Here is a 20,016-nt window from a genome sequence, read left to right as displayed (position 1 = left end):
ACTTCTTTGCTCCGCATAAATTAAATTCAAAACTCAATAAAGGTGCGAACTATTTTTTTTTTTATTTCAAGTTGTAGCATTGGCGGCGCCACATATTAATCGAAATTGCCAGGTTTGCAGCCTTAGCTGGTTTTAGCTAAGACACACATGCTTTTTAAGATTTTGTGTGGAATAAAACCTTTTAGAATCGATATCTGTTTGTCGGTTACACCCGATTTATTTGGAAATGATTGGACCGATTATCACAAAAATTGGCAAGAGCGTATGTTCTGTGGATGCCTTTACATACAGCAAGTAGCGCCATTTTGTCTTATGTTTAAAGGGGAAGGAGGGTACAACATTTTTATCCCAGAATGTGGTCATGGTATGAAAGGGCTCAATTAGTAATTTTTGAAACTGGTTCTATATTTGATCTCGGGTGAAAGGTAGGGGAGTGAGGGCTAAAAATATGACCATCAAAAAGTGTAACGGGTCTCGTTCTCAGAACCTATCCAAACAAAAAATCTGAAAAAAATCGCAGTGACGTATCTAAACGAAATCTGTTCCTCAAAATATATCCCGTTCCGATATCTTCACAAATTAAGTCAATAATAGTATATTAGCATATTTTGGAAATTTAGCCGGAAAGCCCAGTTAAGTTCATGCTAAAAATATAAAAGGCACAACCATAAGGGATAACATAAGCCATAACTTTGGAATGCTTGAATGAAATTCATATCGACAAACTTATAGAAGATGAAACTTTTACATTTTATCTGAATTTCATGCAGTCTAAAACATGTATGAGGTTGTCATAACATATCAATTCGTCAATACCACAACAAAGTGAGCTCACATGAATGGGAGGTCACAGGAAAACATTTGGTTTTAGTTTTCTAATCATGTATATATCAATATCAATTACTCGAGACAGCCATATGTATGTATTAATATGTATACGTTGATGAAGGTTTTTGGTAGTGCCTAATTCAGATATATATATTTGTACATTGGATCAGCGGTATTCAATATACTTACTTTATATTTACATTGGTATAATTATATGCACGAAGTAAATCGAAGAAAGGTGTACGATCAATTTATATACATGCATATAAAACGCAGGTAATAGGCATATAGAATAGGTAATGTTTATTTGTTTAATGTGAGTATAATATGTACGTATCTCATATAGTTTGAAAAAAATATGAAGGAATATTTTAGGTTTTTAGTTTTTTAGTCTTACATAAGATGAACACAAAACCTTTCTACCCAAAGCGCCAGAGTGGCTCCGAACCCGTGATCCCAAAACAAAAAGTTCGCCCAGCTCAGAGGTGTTTTTCAATAAGAAGCGTTATCTAACAGTCCTGAGTCTATTGGCATTAAAGAGCAAAATTTTTGCATTTATTTGATCTGTATTGTGAGATCAATTGATGAAATATGTAATGGGAATTAGTTGTAAACTAATGCTTATAAAAAGAGCAAATGTTGCTATATTTAACAAAATTAGGCGTAATGAATTATCAGTAAGAAATTTTTGGGTTTTTTTAGGATTTTATTGAGCAAAGAGCGCAGATCCCCAGAATAAATGGAAGTTTTCTGAAATTTTCAGGGGGTTTCAAACAACAATTCCGCAAACCGTTTAGCTAGACGGCGCCACTCCGCTAGAGCAGATTGATGATAAAGGTGCAAGATTACAATAGATTACGATACCATCTACGAAAGGTGCAGCCTCACCGAATTTTAGACGGTTAAGGATCTTGAACAAGTATTTATTCCACCTCTGAAGCTGCCCAACATGGTGACTGAAAAGCCTGTCATTAACTTCCTTCCCCGGGCTCTCGGAATTACGGGAAGCTGCAAACTCTTTGCTGATGTGATATACAGTATAGAGAACATTTTCATTTGCGGTAACTGCTTTTTTGCCTAAAGGCACTTGTTTTCTTTCTCTACGCTTTCCCAACATGTGGCCCTTATGCTGTAAGTTACCACCAAAATCATTTTTCCACTGTTGAATAATATGTGAATCGTGTAAACGGCCCATGTTGAGTTCCGAGACCTATTCCACCGCTCTTGCAGGTAGACTAAATGCAGTAGGGACAACTAATGGTCTCTTTCGAAATATGTGGCTGTTATACTTCTAATAAAGCTCAATACCAAGTCAAACCATATATGTACAGACGCGAGAATACTATAAATTGATGTAGAGGTTACAGGCCACTGATGCGCAGAACGCACTCTGCAGGTCTATATCTACAGCACACTTACCCCCGGCTCGGTTGGTTGTTTTTCCCGCCGTGAATATCGACTCGGCTCTGCAATGAATATCCTTCTCGATCCCAAAGTAGGATATTAGATAATGGTGGACTTCTATGTTAAAGGTCGATAAAAAATATCCACACAGTTAAAGCCGCAGCATCATATTGCTACTGATAATCCCAGAATAGAAGCGAATATTATTTCTCCACGAGACACACTGGTCATACGTGGTGAAAAAGCCATAAAGCTTGATAGGTATCGGAGATAAACTATATCAAGATGGATATGTATATTTTCTTATTAATTTTCCCTCCTACTACTTAAATAGAACGAGGTCATGAAAACAACTCGTATTAAACTTGGGACGCAAAACCAATATGCATTATATACGAGGCGGTCAAATTCGTAAACATTACACCGTCACTGGCCTCTTCATCAAAATCATGTTTTCATATCATATGACCTATCAGTGTCTTGTAAGAGCCAACCTTGCTATTGAAAAAGAATAGGACTCTCCACAGCTCAACTATTTGACATCTTTTGGACCCAGGACATCCAGCTAATATCCCTGAAACTCTCTGGTCTGCCAAAAGGTGATGCTCTCTACTATGAAGCTAATATCGAATATGATTTCACTTTTGTAACTGTTAGAATTTTACTTCCTACCTCAATATAAACGCCATATTCTCCACTTTCTTTTTGACAAAACACAGAACATAAAACATGTTGCAAAGGATTTCGACCTTCAAAATACTTTGTCTGCAAAATCTTTGGCCTGATATTTTTGCAGCATAAAAATAAACTTCAGGCTTCGTTGAATGTGTCGTTCGCCATCAGTCTCTATAACCGGCTGTCCCGATAATTATTTTAAGGACCTTTCTCTCAAAGGCATTTAGTATTTTCTTGGATGGTTGCCTGAAAAGTCATGTTTTATATCAGTGCATGCCTTACAGTGTGACTGTGTATTTCAATAGTCAAAGCAACCAGAACGGAGTTATGTGTTCGTCTTCTTTCTTTGTCAAATCATCCACATATGTAGGTTACTATTGGGCTCAATTTATAGAACAACGCATCTTAGTACCTTTAGTCCGATATATACACCGAATGTGCTTGTTAATTCCGACTGTTGATACTTTTTACTTTCCTGTGCTTTGCTGTTATCAAAACTGCAAGCTCTGAAGAGCTAAGTGAAAAGGTGGAAGGGGACTTCGCCAAGCGAAATGCAGGAGAGATAAAGTCGAAATTCTGTCGTCAGCAAAAATACAGTTATATTAAAAAAAATAACCGTGCTGAAATGCCTAACCGACTTGTTCATCTTGATAGCGCGAAATAAAATTCAAACCGCGCCGCTGCTCTACTTAAGGCAATGCAACGATAATTTCCTTATTAGACATTTGGTGCAGTTAATTGGCGAGCAGAAATTTGATGTTGTCCCCTTGTCCAGGCACAGTATTGACATGATGTAAATTCAAGTCTACAATAAGGCCAATTACTGAAAACCCCAAGACAGTGGAAGTCTTACAATAATTATCAAATATATTGAATCCAAAATCTCATACAAGGAAAATAAAAAACGCCTAGATTCCAAAGGATTCCCCGCCAGCTTTGTTTATATGGTATTATGAATATGAGAAAAACAATCAACAATCAACAAATCAGACATCAAGAAGCTGCTAATTGGAGAGGTACATCCTATGTACAATCGACGATTGTTACTTTATCACAGAGTAACTGTCCACGTTCGGTGGCACCGTCGACAGAAACTACGCTTCCAGATATCTGCCACCTTCGATGTTCTGCCCATTAATCATCATTAACAATCATCAGCAACAACTGACATCCGACCTAGGCCTGCCTTAATAAGGAACTTCCGACATCCAAATTTTGCGCCAAGGTCCACCAATTCGATATCCCTAAAAGTTGTCTAGCCTACATCATCGCTTCATTCTACCGTAGATATTGCCCTGATATACTTTCCGGGCCAGATCATCCTCACCCATATGGATTAAGTCACCTGTCCACCATAACCTACTGAGCCGGATTTTATCCACAACCAGACGGTCGTGGTATCGTTCATAAATTTCGTCGTTATAGAGGCTGCGGAATCGTTCATTCTCAGGTGAGGGCCAAAAATTCTTCGGAGGTTTCTTCTCTCAAACGCGGCCAAGAGTTCACAATTTTTCCTGCTAAGAACCCAAGCCTCCGGGGAATACATGAGGACGCCTGAATATTAAGAGCTTTGACCCTGGGGGGAGACATTTCGACCGGAACAGTTTTTATAAATTGAAAGTTGCAGTCTCCTATCTTTCTGGTTCTCGTTTGATGCCATATGAGGTTGTTGGCTCTTTGGTGCTGACGTTGCCTCCATATACTTCGTCTCGCCTTCATTAATGTGCAGCCCAAGATCTGGATGAAGGTTGACTGTTCATTTCGGGTTTTTCTTCCCATAATGTCAATATCGTCAGCATAGACCATAGAGTTGGGTGGACTTGAAGAGGATCGTCAGTATCGCGGATCACTTTCGCCAGGACCAGGTTAAAGAGGATGCATAATATGGCATCCACTTGTCTTAGACCGTTTTTGATGACGAATGTTCTCGAGAGTAATTCTCCTGCTTTTATTTGGTTAGGGTCAATACCATACCAAATTCACATGGCCGTGTATAGTTTTACCCTGTCTATGTTATATAGGCGACCTTGAAGTCAATGGAAAGACGGTGCAGCTGATGGCCATATTCCAAAAGTTTTTCCATCGCTTTCAGGAGAGAGAAATCCGATATGTTGCTGATTTTCCTAGAGTAAAGCCTATGGTGTTCTGGGCGTATGGGGATATCCGGATAACGGAGAATATTTTATAGGTGGTACTCAGGAACGTGATACCCTTATAATTGTAAGCGGCGTCATATCATCCTTTTTATGTATGGGACAGATAATGCCCCGTTGCCAGTCGTCAGGATTTGATTAGATGTCCAGGCCAAGAACTTTGTTGCAATGATTATAACTATTAACTTCACCGAAATGCCCTTCCTGGGTCGTTCTATCGAAAGCCTGGATGAAAATCTTGTGAAATGGAGATCTGAACTCCGCACACTGCTCCAATATGATGCCAAGGGTAGTAATGTGGTCAATGCAGGACGATCCAGAGTGAAGCCCAGCCTGTTTCCTAGCAATCAAGCTTCTAAAATCTTCTTTTTGATAGTTAATATCTTCGCGACAAGAAGAAGCACGTAAATACCCCACCAGTTGACGCACTCAAAACGTCCCACGCAGGTGTGATTGTGTAGCCCGTTCAAGAAAACTGAAGACCAACATATTGGCTAACTCTTCTGATATTATATGCATGCAATACCAAGATTGCCATCGTCAAGTCTTTCGACTGATATTGAACTGGTCCGACCGATGACTCTTGACATCACAAGCTTAGTATTGTATCGTTATACGGCGCTGAATTGGCTAACTGACCTATGCTCGTAATCGCAGATTGTAACTGGTCTGCTGTGTTTCCCATGTTAGCAGGATGCGTTGAGAAGTGCACGCAGAGAACCCGTCAAGGCCCGGACCGTGAGAACATTTCAATGGTTTTAAGAGAGTGTGAGTATCGCCATAGATAACCATGTTCTCACATGCTTCACTAAATAAAAGTGCATTTGGTGGTCAACAATATGATACTCCAATCTGTTTGATCAGGACTGACATATACGCTTATATATAATAGCTGACAGCAAACTGTTACCCCACTCACCAGCAAATACTCAAACGATTATCCAAGTTTACTATTATCATTTACTTCGGTGGAACTGAACTTAGCTGACGACTGACTGAAGAGACAAAATTTATCCTTTTTCGAATTGTTTGATAGCTCTACACTAAAGGTTGGCAATAATCAACTTGAAAGTTCATATAAGCATTCCATACGATCATGTTAGTCATAATTCCTAGGTCAATAACAGTATGTTATATTGAATTGGCAGCAGCAAGTTTACCGAAAGTAAGCTCTTGTGCTGAGAACCGGTGACAGACAGAATACTAGCCGCGAAATTCCGATCCCTGATGAAAAACTTTATCTGGATCTGAATGCCAAGGTAGGTTCTGATAACACCTTGCTCATAGATAGCATATGATAACGTCAATTCCGCGTTCTCGCGAGGGTGGGCAGCTTCGAGCCTCCGAAGCTTAACTCGATTCGCTTATAGAACCCGGCTATCGTTCGACAGTAGGAAAACTATCTTGCTGACCGAAGGGCCGACATTTTGAATAGTTCGCCCAAGAATATTCATGAGCACTAGGCCGTCATCAAAAGTCGTCTTCCCACTGACGCAAATGAAATTGTTGGCCCCGTCCTGAAGGGGTGCCATAAGATCTGGCTGACTGTCGGGACATGAAGACGGAACAAGGAGCGTAGAAAACTGAAGGCTTTTAATGCTGCTGGGAATTAGGTCGAACGTGAGGCACTTGAACTGCAATACGGCGGCAAATCTGGGGAAGCGAAACGTAGCATACGCCGGGAAAAATGGGGCTGAAGAACTGAAGTGCATTTTGCCGTACTGTGAATGATAGTGCGTAGGCGTGGTGAATGCTTTATACTCTATCTAAGGGATATAGGCTACCAATTATATATTCATTAAGATTTTATCTTAGTAAGTAAATTCGAAGACACAAATCAATCCACCTCAAAAATATTAACCAAACTAGATCTTCCCATTTCCCCTTTCTTTTTTCTTCAACATTACTGACTTTGTAGATATTTTTACAACAGTTCCTACATATTTATTATAAAATTTCCATAGCCGGGATAGCATGACCATGGAATTTAATTTTAGTTAAAAAAATTGAAACAATGAAGCAAAGTTGCGGCTGCTTAAACCAATAGTTGATTACCTTGTTTACTGACGCGTCCTTTACAGTAGAGGAAGCGGACGTAGGAATTGTTAGTCCAAAGGAAATGTATTGTGAACCAATGAGTAAACATATTTCAGGTGGAAATATATGCCAAAGGTAGATCAGTTTAACCTCCAGAGGAACTGTAGAAGACACAACCTTCAGACCTTAACTGACAGCAGGCGGTTATCAGGGCACTCATGTCCAACCAAATGAACTGGATATTCTGGATTCAATGCCATATTTAAGTTTAGAAGGCAATGAAGCAGCAGATGAGCTGACCAGAAGCGAGCAGAATCTTTCTGTGGAATCGGCAGAGGGTCCATGAGGGTCGATGATACTAAGGACAGAAAACGATAGCTGAAGATACTATACTGGATGAACCTCCCAGGAATGGAACAGCCCAAAGCGGTCGCGGGACTGTTTAAACCTCACTAAGAACAGTCTTAGGACTAAGGGGTTACTACATGCTAATCTACCACCAGGCGAAGTTAGACCAAGCTGTAGACAATATAGATTTTGTGAAGAGAGTAATAAAATCTCTACACATATTCAGGGATAATATCCGGGATAACACACCTGAGAGAATACCAGAGCGAAGCTCAAAACACCTAGAAGTAGGAAACTCCTTGGTCTATAGTAAACAGGTACACTATAGCTATCAAAGGCGCGCAATAGTTCTCTAGGGCAGAGGAATTTCCATACTATTATTATTATTAATATATCCAATGGAATGAATTGCAGTGATATATAATCCAGCAAAATTTCTTGTTTATTTTCCGACCAAATCTATCACAAAAAACATTGAACTTCAACGTTCCCATCCCGCCTCGTATTAATAAAAACCTCATTCGGCATTTTTAAACACAATCCGCTTGCTGCAATTGAAACACCTCCATTTCAGCTACGTTTTTGCTTTATTTTGCCATTTTTCCAACAGTTAGTAATTCAAGTCTCAATTGATGCTTCTGACAAAATTATCTGCACAAAATTCATGTACTTTAAAGAAACCAATGCTGACTGGTTAAAACAGAAAAAGTTCACTAATTGCCATTTCGGTTTTCCTTCCAGGATCAACTCATACCAAATTCAGCATGGAAAGACTACTCAGCCAACACAAACTATGCTTTTGAGTCCTTCGGCGAAACAGAGGAGAAGTCCTCTAAATCGCAAGGGCGTGACCGTGATCGTGATCGGGGTCGCAGTTCCAGTAGTCAACAAACATTGCAAATGTCACACTCTCCCACCAACAAGGCGGGACAATACTATGAGACCGGAGGTGCACGATCTGGGCGCTACGAACAAAATGGTGCCAATTCGAACGGCGGAGCGGGGGACCACCACTACGGCTACCATCGCTACCAAAATGGACATCATAACGACCACCATGCGGGAATGCCTCGATCATCCTACGCTGACCGATCGTATTCCTTGCCGCGAACAGTTGTCCAGCAACAAACGGCCATGCAACCACCCGGCTACTACACCCAGGATCGCCGTAATCGCCAGCCGATGCGGGATAGTCGCGATCGCAGCCGCGACCGCGAACGCGATGCACGCTCCAGTTCTCAAGGAACAGACACTCCGGATTTCTACTTCATGCCGTCACAACGAAAATACTCAGGCGAAGTAGTGCGAGTCTACGTCGACTACAATAAAGAGCCCAAGAATTGATCAAACCATTTATCATAAATTTTATTGTTTTAATTTATGGAAATATAGTAGAATGTCGGAATTGGTTGCTTGCTAGATCAGAACAAGGCAACGGTGCACCCTAACTCTTCTAAGGCCTGTAGATTTCAGCAAATGGACATCCGATTTTAAGGATCAAATGATTGTTTGCCAAAATCCGGCTAACCGCACGAAAATTCTCAAGGACCCAAATATATATATTGAAATATGAAAAAACACAGATGACCCAGATTATCCGAAATCAAATCCAGAAGCCGTCGATCAGCCCCTAGCAAGCATCCAAGCCGCCTACAATACTTCCTTGCTGCTAAACCAATTCACAAAAGCAATAACGAATATAGTCATCACCTTAATTATTTTTATTTTGTCGTCTTTTTTGTTGAACCACAATTTCTTGTTCATTTATTTTCTTTATTATATTGTATTATTTTTAAATATGCTCTGTAATTACAAATAACTTAATTACTTGAAACGTATGCAATAGGGTAATTTGCGCTCACAAACAAACGTACATGAAAGACACTCGATTACATATACATATATTATTACCTTCGTGAAGATTGGAGAATGTTTGAAAATCTTTCATCGATTGATTGTATAATGTGTAAGGCAGGAAATTCTGTAAATATACCTTTATATACAAAAAATGCTGTAGGTTAAGTAAAAAAATAAATAAAAACCGAACGAAGCCTAGCTAAACAAACCGTTGTTTGGATTTTAACTGTACAAGGGTTAAGTATTTTCCAATGAGGATCTGCTGATCAAGTGAAATTCAAGAAAACAGCAACAGCAGTTTAGTACAGATGCGCAGTAGTAACATATTCAGCCAGTTTTCTAAGTGGGGTGGGGGATCCAATGTTAAACGCGTAAAAAGGATATCATTTTAAAACTATTATAGAAAAAGCTATAATAGCTATAAATGCTTCTTCATTGAGTCCTTCAAATTTCAGGGGTATAAAAAAATGGCCGCAGCATCAAGAACTTGCAGGGTGAGAACGCAAACAAAGGGAATCGCGCGGTAGTATGCGCGTTTTCCAAGCGACCTATAGCTAACCCAACAAAAATATTTCTTCAGTGTCGAAGCAAATTTGCTGCACGTACCTAAATTTGGGCATATATTTTTAATTTTGGCAATTTGGCAAGTTTTAGAATAGAAGAACACGCGTCATATTGATGTGCTACAAAACAAAAATTGTGAAAGCGTTTTCCTCGAAAACACAATTTTTCAACTGGTTCCCACCAGCTCAAGTAAAATTCTGTTCAACCGATCGAGCTGAAATTCTAAACCACGAATATGTAGTTTTATTAAAATTTCTTGTTTTAATTCTGGATCTTCAATGAAAAATAGACACGATTTTTGAAGATATTTCTGAACAACGTCGGAGAGTCAGCTCAATGATTTGGGAATGTTTTACCTATTATGGTGTTGAACGATTGACATTACATTATGGAGGACCATCTAATATAATTAATAATCTCTATTCTTAAGAAAATCCCCGAATTTTTTAACCTGATTCTGCGCCGTGTCTGCAAACTGGTTGCTGCTTTTACTTTTCGGTTCACAACTTATTAGGTAAAACGATAGTGCTAATGTAGTAGTAATAGTATTTCTTTTGTCACTCGAAGGTAAATCATTATTTAGCAAAAGTCACCACTTCTACCCTAAACTGGTTTGAAAACATCATCATCATCAACGGCGCAACAACCGGTATCCGGTCTAGGCCTGCCTTATTAGGCAACTCCGGTTCTTCGCTGAGGTCCACCAATTCGGCATCCCTAAAAACTGTCTGGTGTCCTAATCAACGCCATCGTTCCATCTCAGGCAGGGTCTGCCTCGTCTTCCCTTTCTACCATAGATATTGCCCTTATAAACTTTTCGGGCGGGATCATCATGAAGTGACCCACCGCAACCTGTTGAGCCAGATTTTATCCACAACCAGACGGTCGTGGTATCGCTTATAGATTTCATCGTTATGTAGATTACCGAATCGTCCATCCTCATGTAAAGGGCCAAAAATTCTTCGAAGATTCTACTCTCGAACGCGGCCAAGAGTTCACAGTTTCTTTCTAAGAACCCAGGTTTCCGGGGAATGCATAAGGACAGGCAAGGTGATAGTATTGTGCAGTAAGAGCGTTGGCCCCCTTGAAATAGGGGCTGTTGGCAGCCAACAACCGTGCGCGGATTTCATCGTTATAGCTTTTATCAGTTGTGATTTTCGACCCTAGATAGGAGAAATTTTCAACGTTCTGTAGACTCCTATCTTTATTGTTTTCGTTTGACCAGTGCGATTCGATGTTGTTCGTTTTTCGGGTTTTGGCGCTGACGTTGCCACCATGTTGGACTTGAAGAGGATGGTGCCTCTCGCATTTACATTTGCATCGGGAATCACTTTCTCCAGGGCCAGGTTCAAGAGGACGCATGATAGGCCTTAGCCTTAGACCGTTGTTGATGTTGAATGGTCTCAAGAGTGATCTTGCGTTTATCTGGCCTTGCACATTGGTCAGGAATAGCCTAGTCAGTCTTATTAATTTCGTCGGGATACCGAATTCTCCGATGGCCGTGTACAACTTTACCCTGGCTATGCTGTCATAGGCGGCTTTAAATTCGATGGAAAGGTGGTGAAACTGATGTCCATATTCCAACAGTTTTTCCATCGCTTGCCGCACAGAGAAAAGCTGATCTGTTGCTGTTTTACCTGGAGTGAAGCCTCTTTGATATGGGCCAATGATGTTCTGGGCGTATAGGGTTGTTCGGTCTAGCAAGATAGCGGAGAATATCTTATAGATAAGTTGAAATTGCTGCCCATGTTTCTTTTTACAGTTAGTATATAAGTTGAAAAACGAGAACTAGCTTTTTTTCCTTATCCTGTAAATATTTTTATTTTTTCCCGCATACGATCGTTTCGGAGACCACGTACCTCCTTCCTCAGTGTTAGTGCCTTACAGATGGTAGATAATGCAGTGTGTGATGTCTCCCTTTCTATGTATGGGACAGATAATGCCTCGTTGCCAGTCGTCAGGGATTGATTCGCTGTCCCACACCTTGAGCATCAGCTGATGCACCACTTGGTGTAATTGGTCGCCTCCATATGTAACCAATTCGGTTGTAATTCCATCGGCTCCTGGCAACTTATGGTTTTTAAGCCGGAGGTTTGCACGGACTGTTTCTTCTATGCTTGGTGGTGGCAGCATTTGTGCATTGCCTTCAGTTGGTGGGACCTCCAACTCGCCGATATTTTGATTGTTAAGCAGTTCATCAAAATATTCAACCCATCGCTCCTTCTGTAGGAAATCTGATTTCCCTCTTCGTCTCGGCAAGATGAGAATCGAAGTGTATAATACTTCATCCTGCTGATTGGTTGGTAAAACTTCCGCGCCTGGTGCGGTTGCTCCCTGTACTTCTCAATTTCACAGACTTGTTGATTCTCCCAGAGTCCTTTTTTCGTCGCTTTTTCGCTCGACGGAGTTCTTGGTATGTCTCTGCACATGCCCGGGTTCTTTGAGGATGCAACAACGTTGCTAGTTAAAATTCATCGTCAAACCAGCCGTTTCGACTCCTTTTCCGGCTGGCGATAAGTATATTTATGACCGTATTTATCATAACGTTCTTCAGGTGATTCACAATCACCGGAGGGCTGTGTTGTGGATGGCTTCAGTGTTAACTCTCACCTGATTGTCAGAGGGGATTCTGGTTGGTGTTGTAATATGAGCTCGGAGCACTATGCCAACGAGATAGTGACCCGAGCCTATATTGGCCTTCCTATATGTTCTGACATTCATCAAGGCTGAGAGGTGACGGCGTTCAATCAGCACGTGGTCAATTTGATTGAAAATGGTCCCATCCGGAGAGGCCCACGTATGTTTGTGGACCGCTTTCCGCGCAAACTAGGTGCTTCCAACAACCATTTCGTGTGATAGTGCTAACAGAATATCGGTTATCATTGGTATCCCTACGAATCGACGTATCCCCTGAATATGGGCTCCATCCCTACTTGATTGTTGAAATCTCCAAGTATGATTTTGATATCATACTTTGGACAGGCTTCGAGGGTCCGCTCAACTGCCTCGTAAAAGGTATCCTTCTCCGCCTCTGCGGTCTCCTTTGTAGGGTTGTGAACGTTAATGAGGCTAGGAAACCTACTCCGAGCACATTGTTTACTGGATGGCCGCTATAATATATGGTGTAGTGACTCTTCTCCAGGAAACCGGTCCCTGTGCAGCGCATCTCTTATTTTGGGACAGGGTATCGGATAGCTTGGCAGCTCCATTTCTGTACAGGGAGCGCACATTCCATGAGAAAATGCGCAAATCGTTATTCCGTTGTCCTTGCCAGGTTCGTCTATGTATAATCAATCCAGTTCGAGGCTCCTTTTGTGGGAGGGAGGCTTGCCTTCATTATTCTCCGTCTGCAGTTTTCCAGTAAGAAAGAACTCCCAGCGATCACCACGTGGAGATGGAGATAAGGTAGTAGAGCTGTTGGTGTTAGTTCAGCAGGCGTTTCCTAGGTGTTATGCTCCATCGTGGGTATCAATCCACGTTTCACCTTGGGACCGAACGTATTACCTTTTGACCGCCAATCCAATATAGCATCTTTAGAATGGTATTCTGAAATGAAAGAATCCCTTTACATATAGCAAATGGCGCCATTTTGTGTTAAGTTTAAGGGAGGCTCCCCATACATGCGAAAGTGGGTTGCAAAATGTTCGCTGAATATTGCCAAATGAAAGGGCTCGATTAGTACTTTTCGAAGCGGGTCCCATATTTGATATTGGTTGCAACGTAAGGGAGCGGGGGCTCAAAATATGGCCCCTAAAAAGTATAATAGGTCTCGTTCTCACAACCTATCCAACCGAAAAATCTGAAAAAAATCACAGTGCTGTATCTGAACAAAATCTAAAACTCAAAATATATCCCGCTCCGATATCCTCACAGATAAAGTAAAAAATAGTATATTACCATATTTTAGAAATTTAGCCACAAACCCCCCTTAAGTTGATGCTAGAAGTGCAAAATATAACGCATAATTTGATTAAGTTTGAAGAAAACCGAACTATTATTAACAAAGTTACAGATGGTGAAATTTTTTAATTTTATATGAATTTCGTGCATTTGAAAACGTGGATGACGTCATCATCGCATCAATTCGTCAATACCACAACAAAGTCGGTTCATATGAATGGGGGGTTCTTTGCGTTGTAGGGTTTTAAGCATCACATATACGTATATGCTAATGAATCTTGCGGTTAGTTCAGATAAATATATTTATACATTAAACCATTCCATGTACGTACTGTATATACATATGTATATGTATATACAGTATTCGATAATAGGCTATGTTTGTTTGTTTAGAGTGAGCATAATATCTATGTCTGTAATATGTACGTATATCTTGTAGCTTAAAAAAAATATAAAGGAATATTTTGTGTTTTTAGCAATATACGAATGGAAAAATGTGGGTAGAAAGTTTCTCACATAAGGTGAATACAAAATCGTTATATTTGAAGCGCCAGCTTTCCATATTCCAACTTGTTTCAATTTTCAGCCCTAATAGTTAAAAATCGTTACCCAATCATGATTACGACCAAGCAATTGTTATTCGTTAATTGCATTTGGCAATTCACGTTTTATGTTAACTAATTCTATAGTAATCGTACGTACCAATTTGAATTTGAATTTTAAAATAATTTATTTTCTCAGTATCTAACATTGAATACAGATTATTCTTTATTTCTAGCTTAAATGTAGCTTATCTATCTTAAATATTTATTAACAAGTCGGGAAACCGGAAGCTAGACGCTTCAGATATGAAAGGTTTTGTGTATTTCTTTTATAAAGAGATTTGGGTGTGCATTTGTCCCATTAGCACGTAGCACGTAAAATATGCATATATTATGTGAAAATAGCTACTTTCAAGTGATATTGACATTCATAGTCTCGAATTTGCAGAGAAGCGACAGCTTTGACCTAGTATTACTTTGTTAGTAATAGTGCGATTTTCACCAAATTTGGCAGGATCATGCCCTATGCTGTAGCCTATATTGTTGCAAAATTGTGTGATTTCCTGTCAATTACTAAAAATTATAGTAATGTACTATTATTAACTTCATTTGAACAGGTATCGGTATGGAGGGTATTTCGGAGCCTAGGCACCATATAGTGGCAGCTCCTTGATTTTTTCCAGATTTTTCGGTTTGGTAGTTCCTGAGAATGGGTTCGTTAAAAAAATGACCACTTTCAACCCCCGGCACTCCCCACCTTTTCAACAAATGTCAAAACTAAGACTAGCCTCGAAAAGTACTAATCGAGACCTTTAATTTGATACCCCACATGACTATATTTGATGAAAAAAAAATTTACACCCTCCCTTTGCATGTATGGGGGCCCCCCTTAAATTCGTCGAAAAAGGATGTAACTCACTATATGCGTGAGCGTTCACAGTTCCCACCTTTCTACCAAATTTGGTGCCAATCGCTACAACCGTCTCCGAGAAAAACGCGTGTGACGGACAGACAGACAGACAGTAAACCGATTTTAATAAGGTTTTGTTTTACAAACAAAACCTTAAAAACGGGTGACTATTACAAATGCTTGACCTGCCCGACCTTCTCCGACTTGACTTTTTATGATGTATTTACTATTTACTTATTCTAGCGTATTCCAACTGAATCTAATAATAGTACTTACTCCCCCGTAGCCAGTCCCAAGCCCGGTTGTGAAAGACAGAGGGATAGAGAGTGTCAGTCTGAATGGCTGTACGCCACCGCAGCGTCTCAGGGGATAGGTTAGGAAAGTGCAGGAACTTTGCAGTCTTGCAGATTACTCACTGAGAAAGCTATCCCCACACCTGGCAGTTAGGTATAAAGTACAAGTCCATTTAATGAGAAGAAGTAGAAACTTGAGGTCCAGTACGGATAACCGGCGGGAGTCGTCTTACTTGGTGACTGGCTCGGGCTTCCCTAATGGACTGTACGGCGTCGAAACCGTTAGTCGTGGGGCGGTTCGACGTCTAGACACCACGACGACCAGGAACATTACTCCGCCGACTACAACTGTTTCGCCACAATCTGTGGCGACCAGTTCAATAGGTTCGCGTAGGTAGCGGATGAAGTGGACTGAAGAAATGAACCTCTTCATCATCCGCTCCTACTACGAAATAACGGCGGGGGTGCGTACAATATCTTACCGCCCCTCGTCGATTCGTCGAGCGTTTCCCGCAATTCGAGCACGTGACTATGCAGCGAGTCACAGACCAGTACCGTTTTATAACTCGCAGCGACACAATCCCGGCTATCATCAAAGAGCGTGTTCGAATGGAGGTCACCGCGGAAACTGGTGACCGAGAAATTCTGGACACACATAAGCAGAAACTTTCTGTCATATGCAGTCGGTTACGAGGGTATGGCGAAAGCCACTCCAAACGTGTCCGGAATGCAACATACGCAAGGAGCCAGCGGGGCTTTTTCAGATCTCTCAACGAATCCCAACAGAACGTCCAGACAGTGCAGTTTTCGGTGACGGAAGCGAAAGAGTATTGGGGTGGACTTTGGGGGTTTACGAGCCCAGCATGCTGAGGGAATCACCGCCGAAGGCACTCGCCATGCAATACGCCTGGCATGAATTTTGCGGATGTTAACAAAGAGGAAGTTCGACGAGTCATAAACAGCTTGAAGAACTGGAGGCGCCCAGGTCTGGATCGGATGCAAAATTTCTGGTATAAGAAATTTACCAGCGTACACAGTCATGAGTCGGCCGGAGGAATTTTCACCCTTCCTCACTGCAGGGATTACCTACCTTATCCCTAAGAAGGACACGGTACAGGACGCCGCAGACACAAGACCGATTACTTGCGTACCAACCCTTTACAAATTCATAACGTCCATTATTAATGGAAGGGTCAATGCGCACCTCGAGAGCAACAATATTCTGTCAGAGGAGCAGAAGGGCTGCCGAGTTGGGTCAAAGGGTTGCAAAGAGCAACCCATTATCGACTCGGTAGTTGTAGGACAAGTAACTAGAGGCCAAAGAAACCTCTTTAGTTGCTATATCGATTATGCCACGGCTTTCGATAGCGTCCCGCATACCTGATTAATCGATATTCCATATCTGTATCGCATTGATCCGAAACTAATAAAATTTTTGGCAACAGTCATGGAAGGGTGGCATACCACTTTATCAGTGCGTACATCTGAGGATGCTAATACCTCAGAGCTCATCCGCATTCGGAGGGGCATCTGCCAGAGGATTCCTTGAGTCCCCTTTGGTTTTACATAGCGCTGAACCCCTTTTCATGACTGAATGATGCTAGAGGGCATGGCTGAATAATGCAATTAAATATGACCTACGTGCTAAGTGCGAACTGACGCACTTGATGTACTTTGATACCATCAAGTTGTATGCTGCCTTAGAAGTCTGCTGCGAATAATAGACATGTTCAGCTGTGATATTCGGATGCAGTTTGAATTAGACAAATGCCGAATTTAAGCCATCCACAAAGGTCATCACGAGCCGCATGCCGGACATAGCATTGGTGACCTCCACATCGAAGCTATGGCCAAGACAGACTTCTAGAAGTATTATACTTAGGAATTCTGCAAGGAAACCATGCTCGAGTTGGTGATCTGAGGGATGCTCTACTGTCCGAATTCCTGTGAGGCGTGAAGCTGGTGCTGAAATCGCAACTCTCGGGGAAGAATAAGATAAGCGCATTGAATGTATACGCTATCCCTTCACTGATTTATGCATTCGGAATATTGCTGTGGGCGAAGACCAATCTGGAAAACGTTCAGCGGCGGATACGGACAACTATGTCCAAATTCCGAATGCATCAAAAAAACTCTGCCGTGAAGTGGATGAACCTGCCTCGTGACATCGGAGGTAGGGGCAGACTATGGACTGACTCCACTTAACTTGAAGGACCGATCTTCCCCACCATTCTGCGGGGAGATCTCGACGGATTCTCCCATTGACCTACCACCGGCCACCACCACAAGCGCCCCTTTAGTTTTTAAATAGGTAGGATCGGTTCACTTCAGCGTTGCGGCCGCACTTCTTGGTTTTTCAATTGCACGACAAGCCGATACAATATCTTAAGATTCTGCTCTCGAAGGACTCACTTTTCTTCATAGCTCTGGCCGAGCAAGTGATCCATGTAGGGGCTCCGTAAAAAAGAATGGGTCTTATAAGGATTTTATATAGAGTCCGCCTAGTTTTAGTGTAATGTTCTACTCTTTTACGAAGAAAAGAGTAGATACTACTTATTGCACTCTCTTATTGCTGAGAGTGAGCTCAAGGTAGGGATCGAATCTTAAGTGTTCATCAAATAGCACTTCCAAGTATTTCATTTTTTGTGAACTGCTCACTACTGTATTCCCGATGCGTTTAGCTTTTTTATGGATAGATCTAGATCCCAAGTATTTTTATTTTCTTCGAAGTGTGATAACCTGTGCTTTTGCCTCATTGATTTTTATGCCCCAGGTCTGGTAGTATATGCAGACATCTGATAAATACTTCTCGATAGCATTAGCTGTCTTATCGGGTCGGAGGCTAGACAGGAAGACGAGTGTGTCGTCGGCAAACTGTAATAGTTCTGTGCCGCCCTCTGGGATTGGAGCTTCAGCTGTGAAAGTGTTTTAAAATGTAGGTCCTCAAAAGGGGCCCCTGCGGTACTACGAAAGTGAGCGGTAGGAGATCGAAATGTTCATTTCGTACGCTGACGTATCTTACGCCTATCTTCGAAGAAACTTATTACAAGTCTGATCACCGGGATAGTAAGATAGTATTGGTGGGATCGTCAAATTTTTGCTTATGTATAAGTGAATACGTGGAACAGCTTTTTGCTGTATGAGTGAGCACGGCAGTAGCACCAGAATAGTAAAAGCTCACCGATCTCTCTCTTACCAATACGATTTGACGAAGATTATGCCTTTTCCTTGTTTAACGTCTCTGATGTGTACAGATAAGCTTCTGCAGCACATTCGCAAGTCGGGTTATTTTAGTGTGGGTACTGCCTGTAGTACATCTACTGTGGCCACGGTTATGCAAGTTGAAAATATAAAACAAAGCAATTCCTAAAACTTTCCGTCTGTCGGCCAGACTTATTGGAAGACAGCTGAACCTGTTTTTTCAAAGTATGATGGGAAGCACGTGGTCTACGAAGCTCTTAATATGTAATCAGGGGTCTAATTTTGAATTAGCTGATGTAGGGGAATAATTTAACAGAGTTGCCGGGGGTATTTTTAGACATTTCGCGAACTAGGCTGCCGCCACTGACATTTTTTAATTTTTTCTTTACATGACACGGTGGCGGAATGGAGTTGTTTTTGACAGAAAATGTCAGGGTTGCTACTTTTAATTTCATAGGCCGTAAATTTTGTCGTTCTGCCAGTGAAGTTGGTTCTTGACTAAAACTTACTGGTTTTTCAATTACTCATTTTCGTGCAACAACTATAGTAGGCGCAACAATCCAATTGGATCAGGGCCTTAAAGTGTCTTAGAGCACTTCATTCAAGACCGTAACGGTACACTGTAGGAAGCAATGTGATCAGCATTGCGGTCGCCCGAGATTATTACCCTGATTTGACCCAGGTACTCATTCACAGCTGAGTCGACTGGTATCCGACGTCAAATCACGATACAAATCCCACTGCCACCAGTGAGATTTGAACCGCCACCTTCCATACGACAGCCTTGCGGTCTAACTACTTAGCTTTTCGAATACTACCTGAACTAACAACTAGTCAATTAAAATTGCTTGAATAACGAATAAAAACAAAAAATTAATTGCACATTTGGAATAACAATTGCATTTTCAATTGTTCGTTGCAACTAACTTAAGAATGAATTAGTCTCAATTGTTAGTCGTTAATCGTAATTAGCTTTTGCACAAGATTGTCCCGAAGGACACAGTCACTCATGTCACTGAGCAAGCAATTTGTAAGCTCAGCGTGATCGCTTCGGTCAATAGTAAATTATTAAATAAATATATTGTGCAGTTAAATGGATATATAGTGCGATGCAAAAATTTTTGGAAGCCCCACTTTTTAGGTGAAATAATATATTATAGTATTCATATTTGTTTGCCAGATTTTAATATAATGGGAACAGACTAGTAATTTTAAGTAAAATGGAGAAAATAGTAGTAAATGGAATGAGAAATGTAAGGCTAAGAATTTTGTTCATATGGGTGAGCACGGCATTAACGCCAGGA

At 41.1% G+C, this 20,016-nt stretch overlaps 1 protein-coding gene across 3 annotated transcripts in view; it reads left to right on the top strand.

Annotated features, from left to right (window-relative positions):
* LOC119647177 overlaps window positions 1–9,507 on the top strand; it is a 252,131-nt gene extending 242,624 nt beyond the window's left edge. For 2 of the 3 annotated variants that reach the window (XM_038047985.1, XM_038047986.1), the window contains one exon: window positions 8,187–9,507. In XM_038047985.1, coding sequence (XP_037903913.1) covers window positions 8,187–8,789 — 603 coding nt within the window. In that variant the 3' untranslated portion in view covers window positions 8,790–9,507. The remainder of the gene's footprint in view (window positions 1–8,186) is intronic. The other variant, XR_005248808.1, reaches the window with a different exon arrangement.
* The last annotated feature ends 10,509 nt before the right edge of the window (window positions 9,508–20,016 follow it).

Source organism: Hermetia illucens, chromosome 1 (assembly GCF_905115235.1).
Source record: "Hermetia illucens chromosome 1, iHerIll2.2.curated.20191125, whole genome shotgun sequence".
NCBI lineage: Eukaryota > Metazoa > Arthropoda > Insecta > Diptera > Stratiomyidae > Hermetia > Hermetia illucens.
This window is presented reverse-complemented; position numbering and strand designations above follow the sequence as displayed.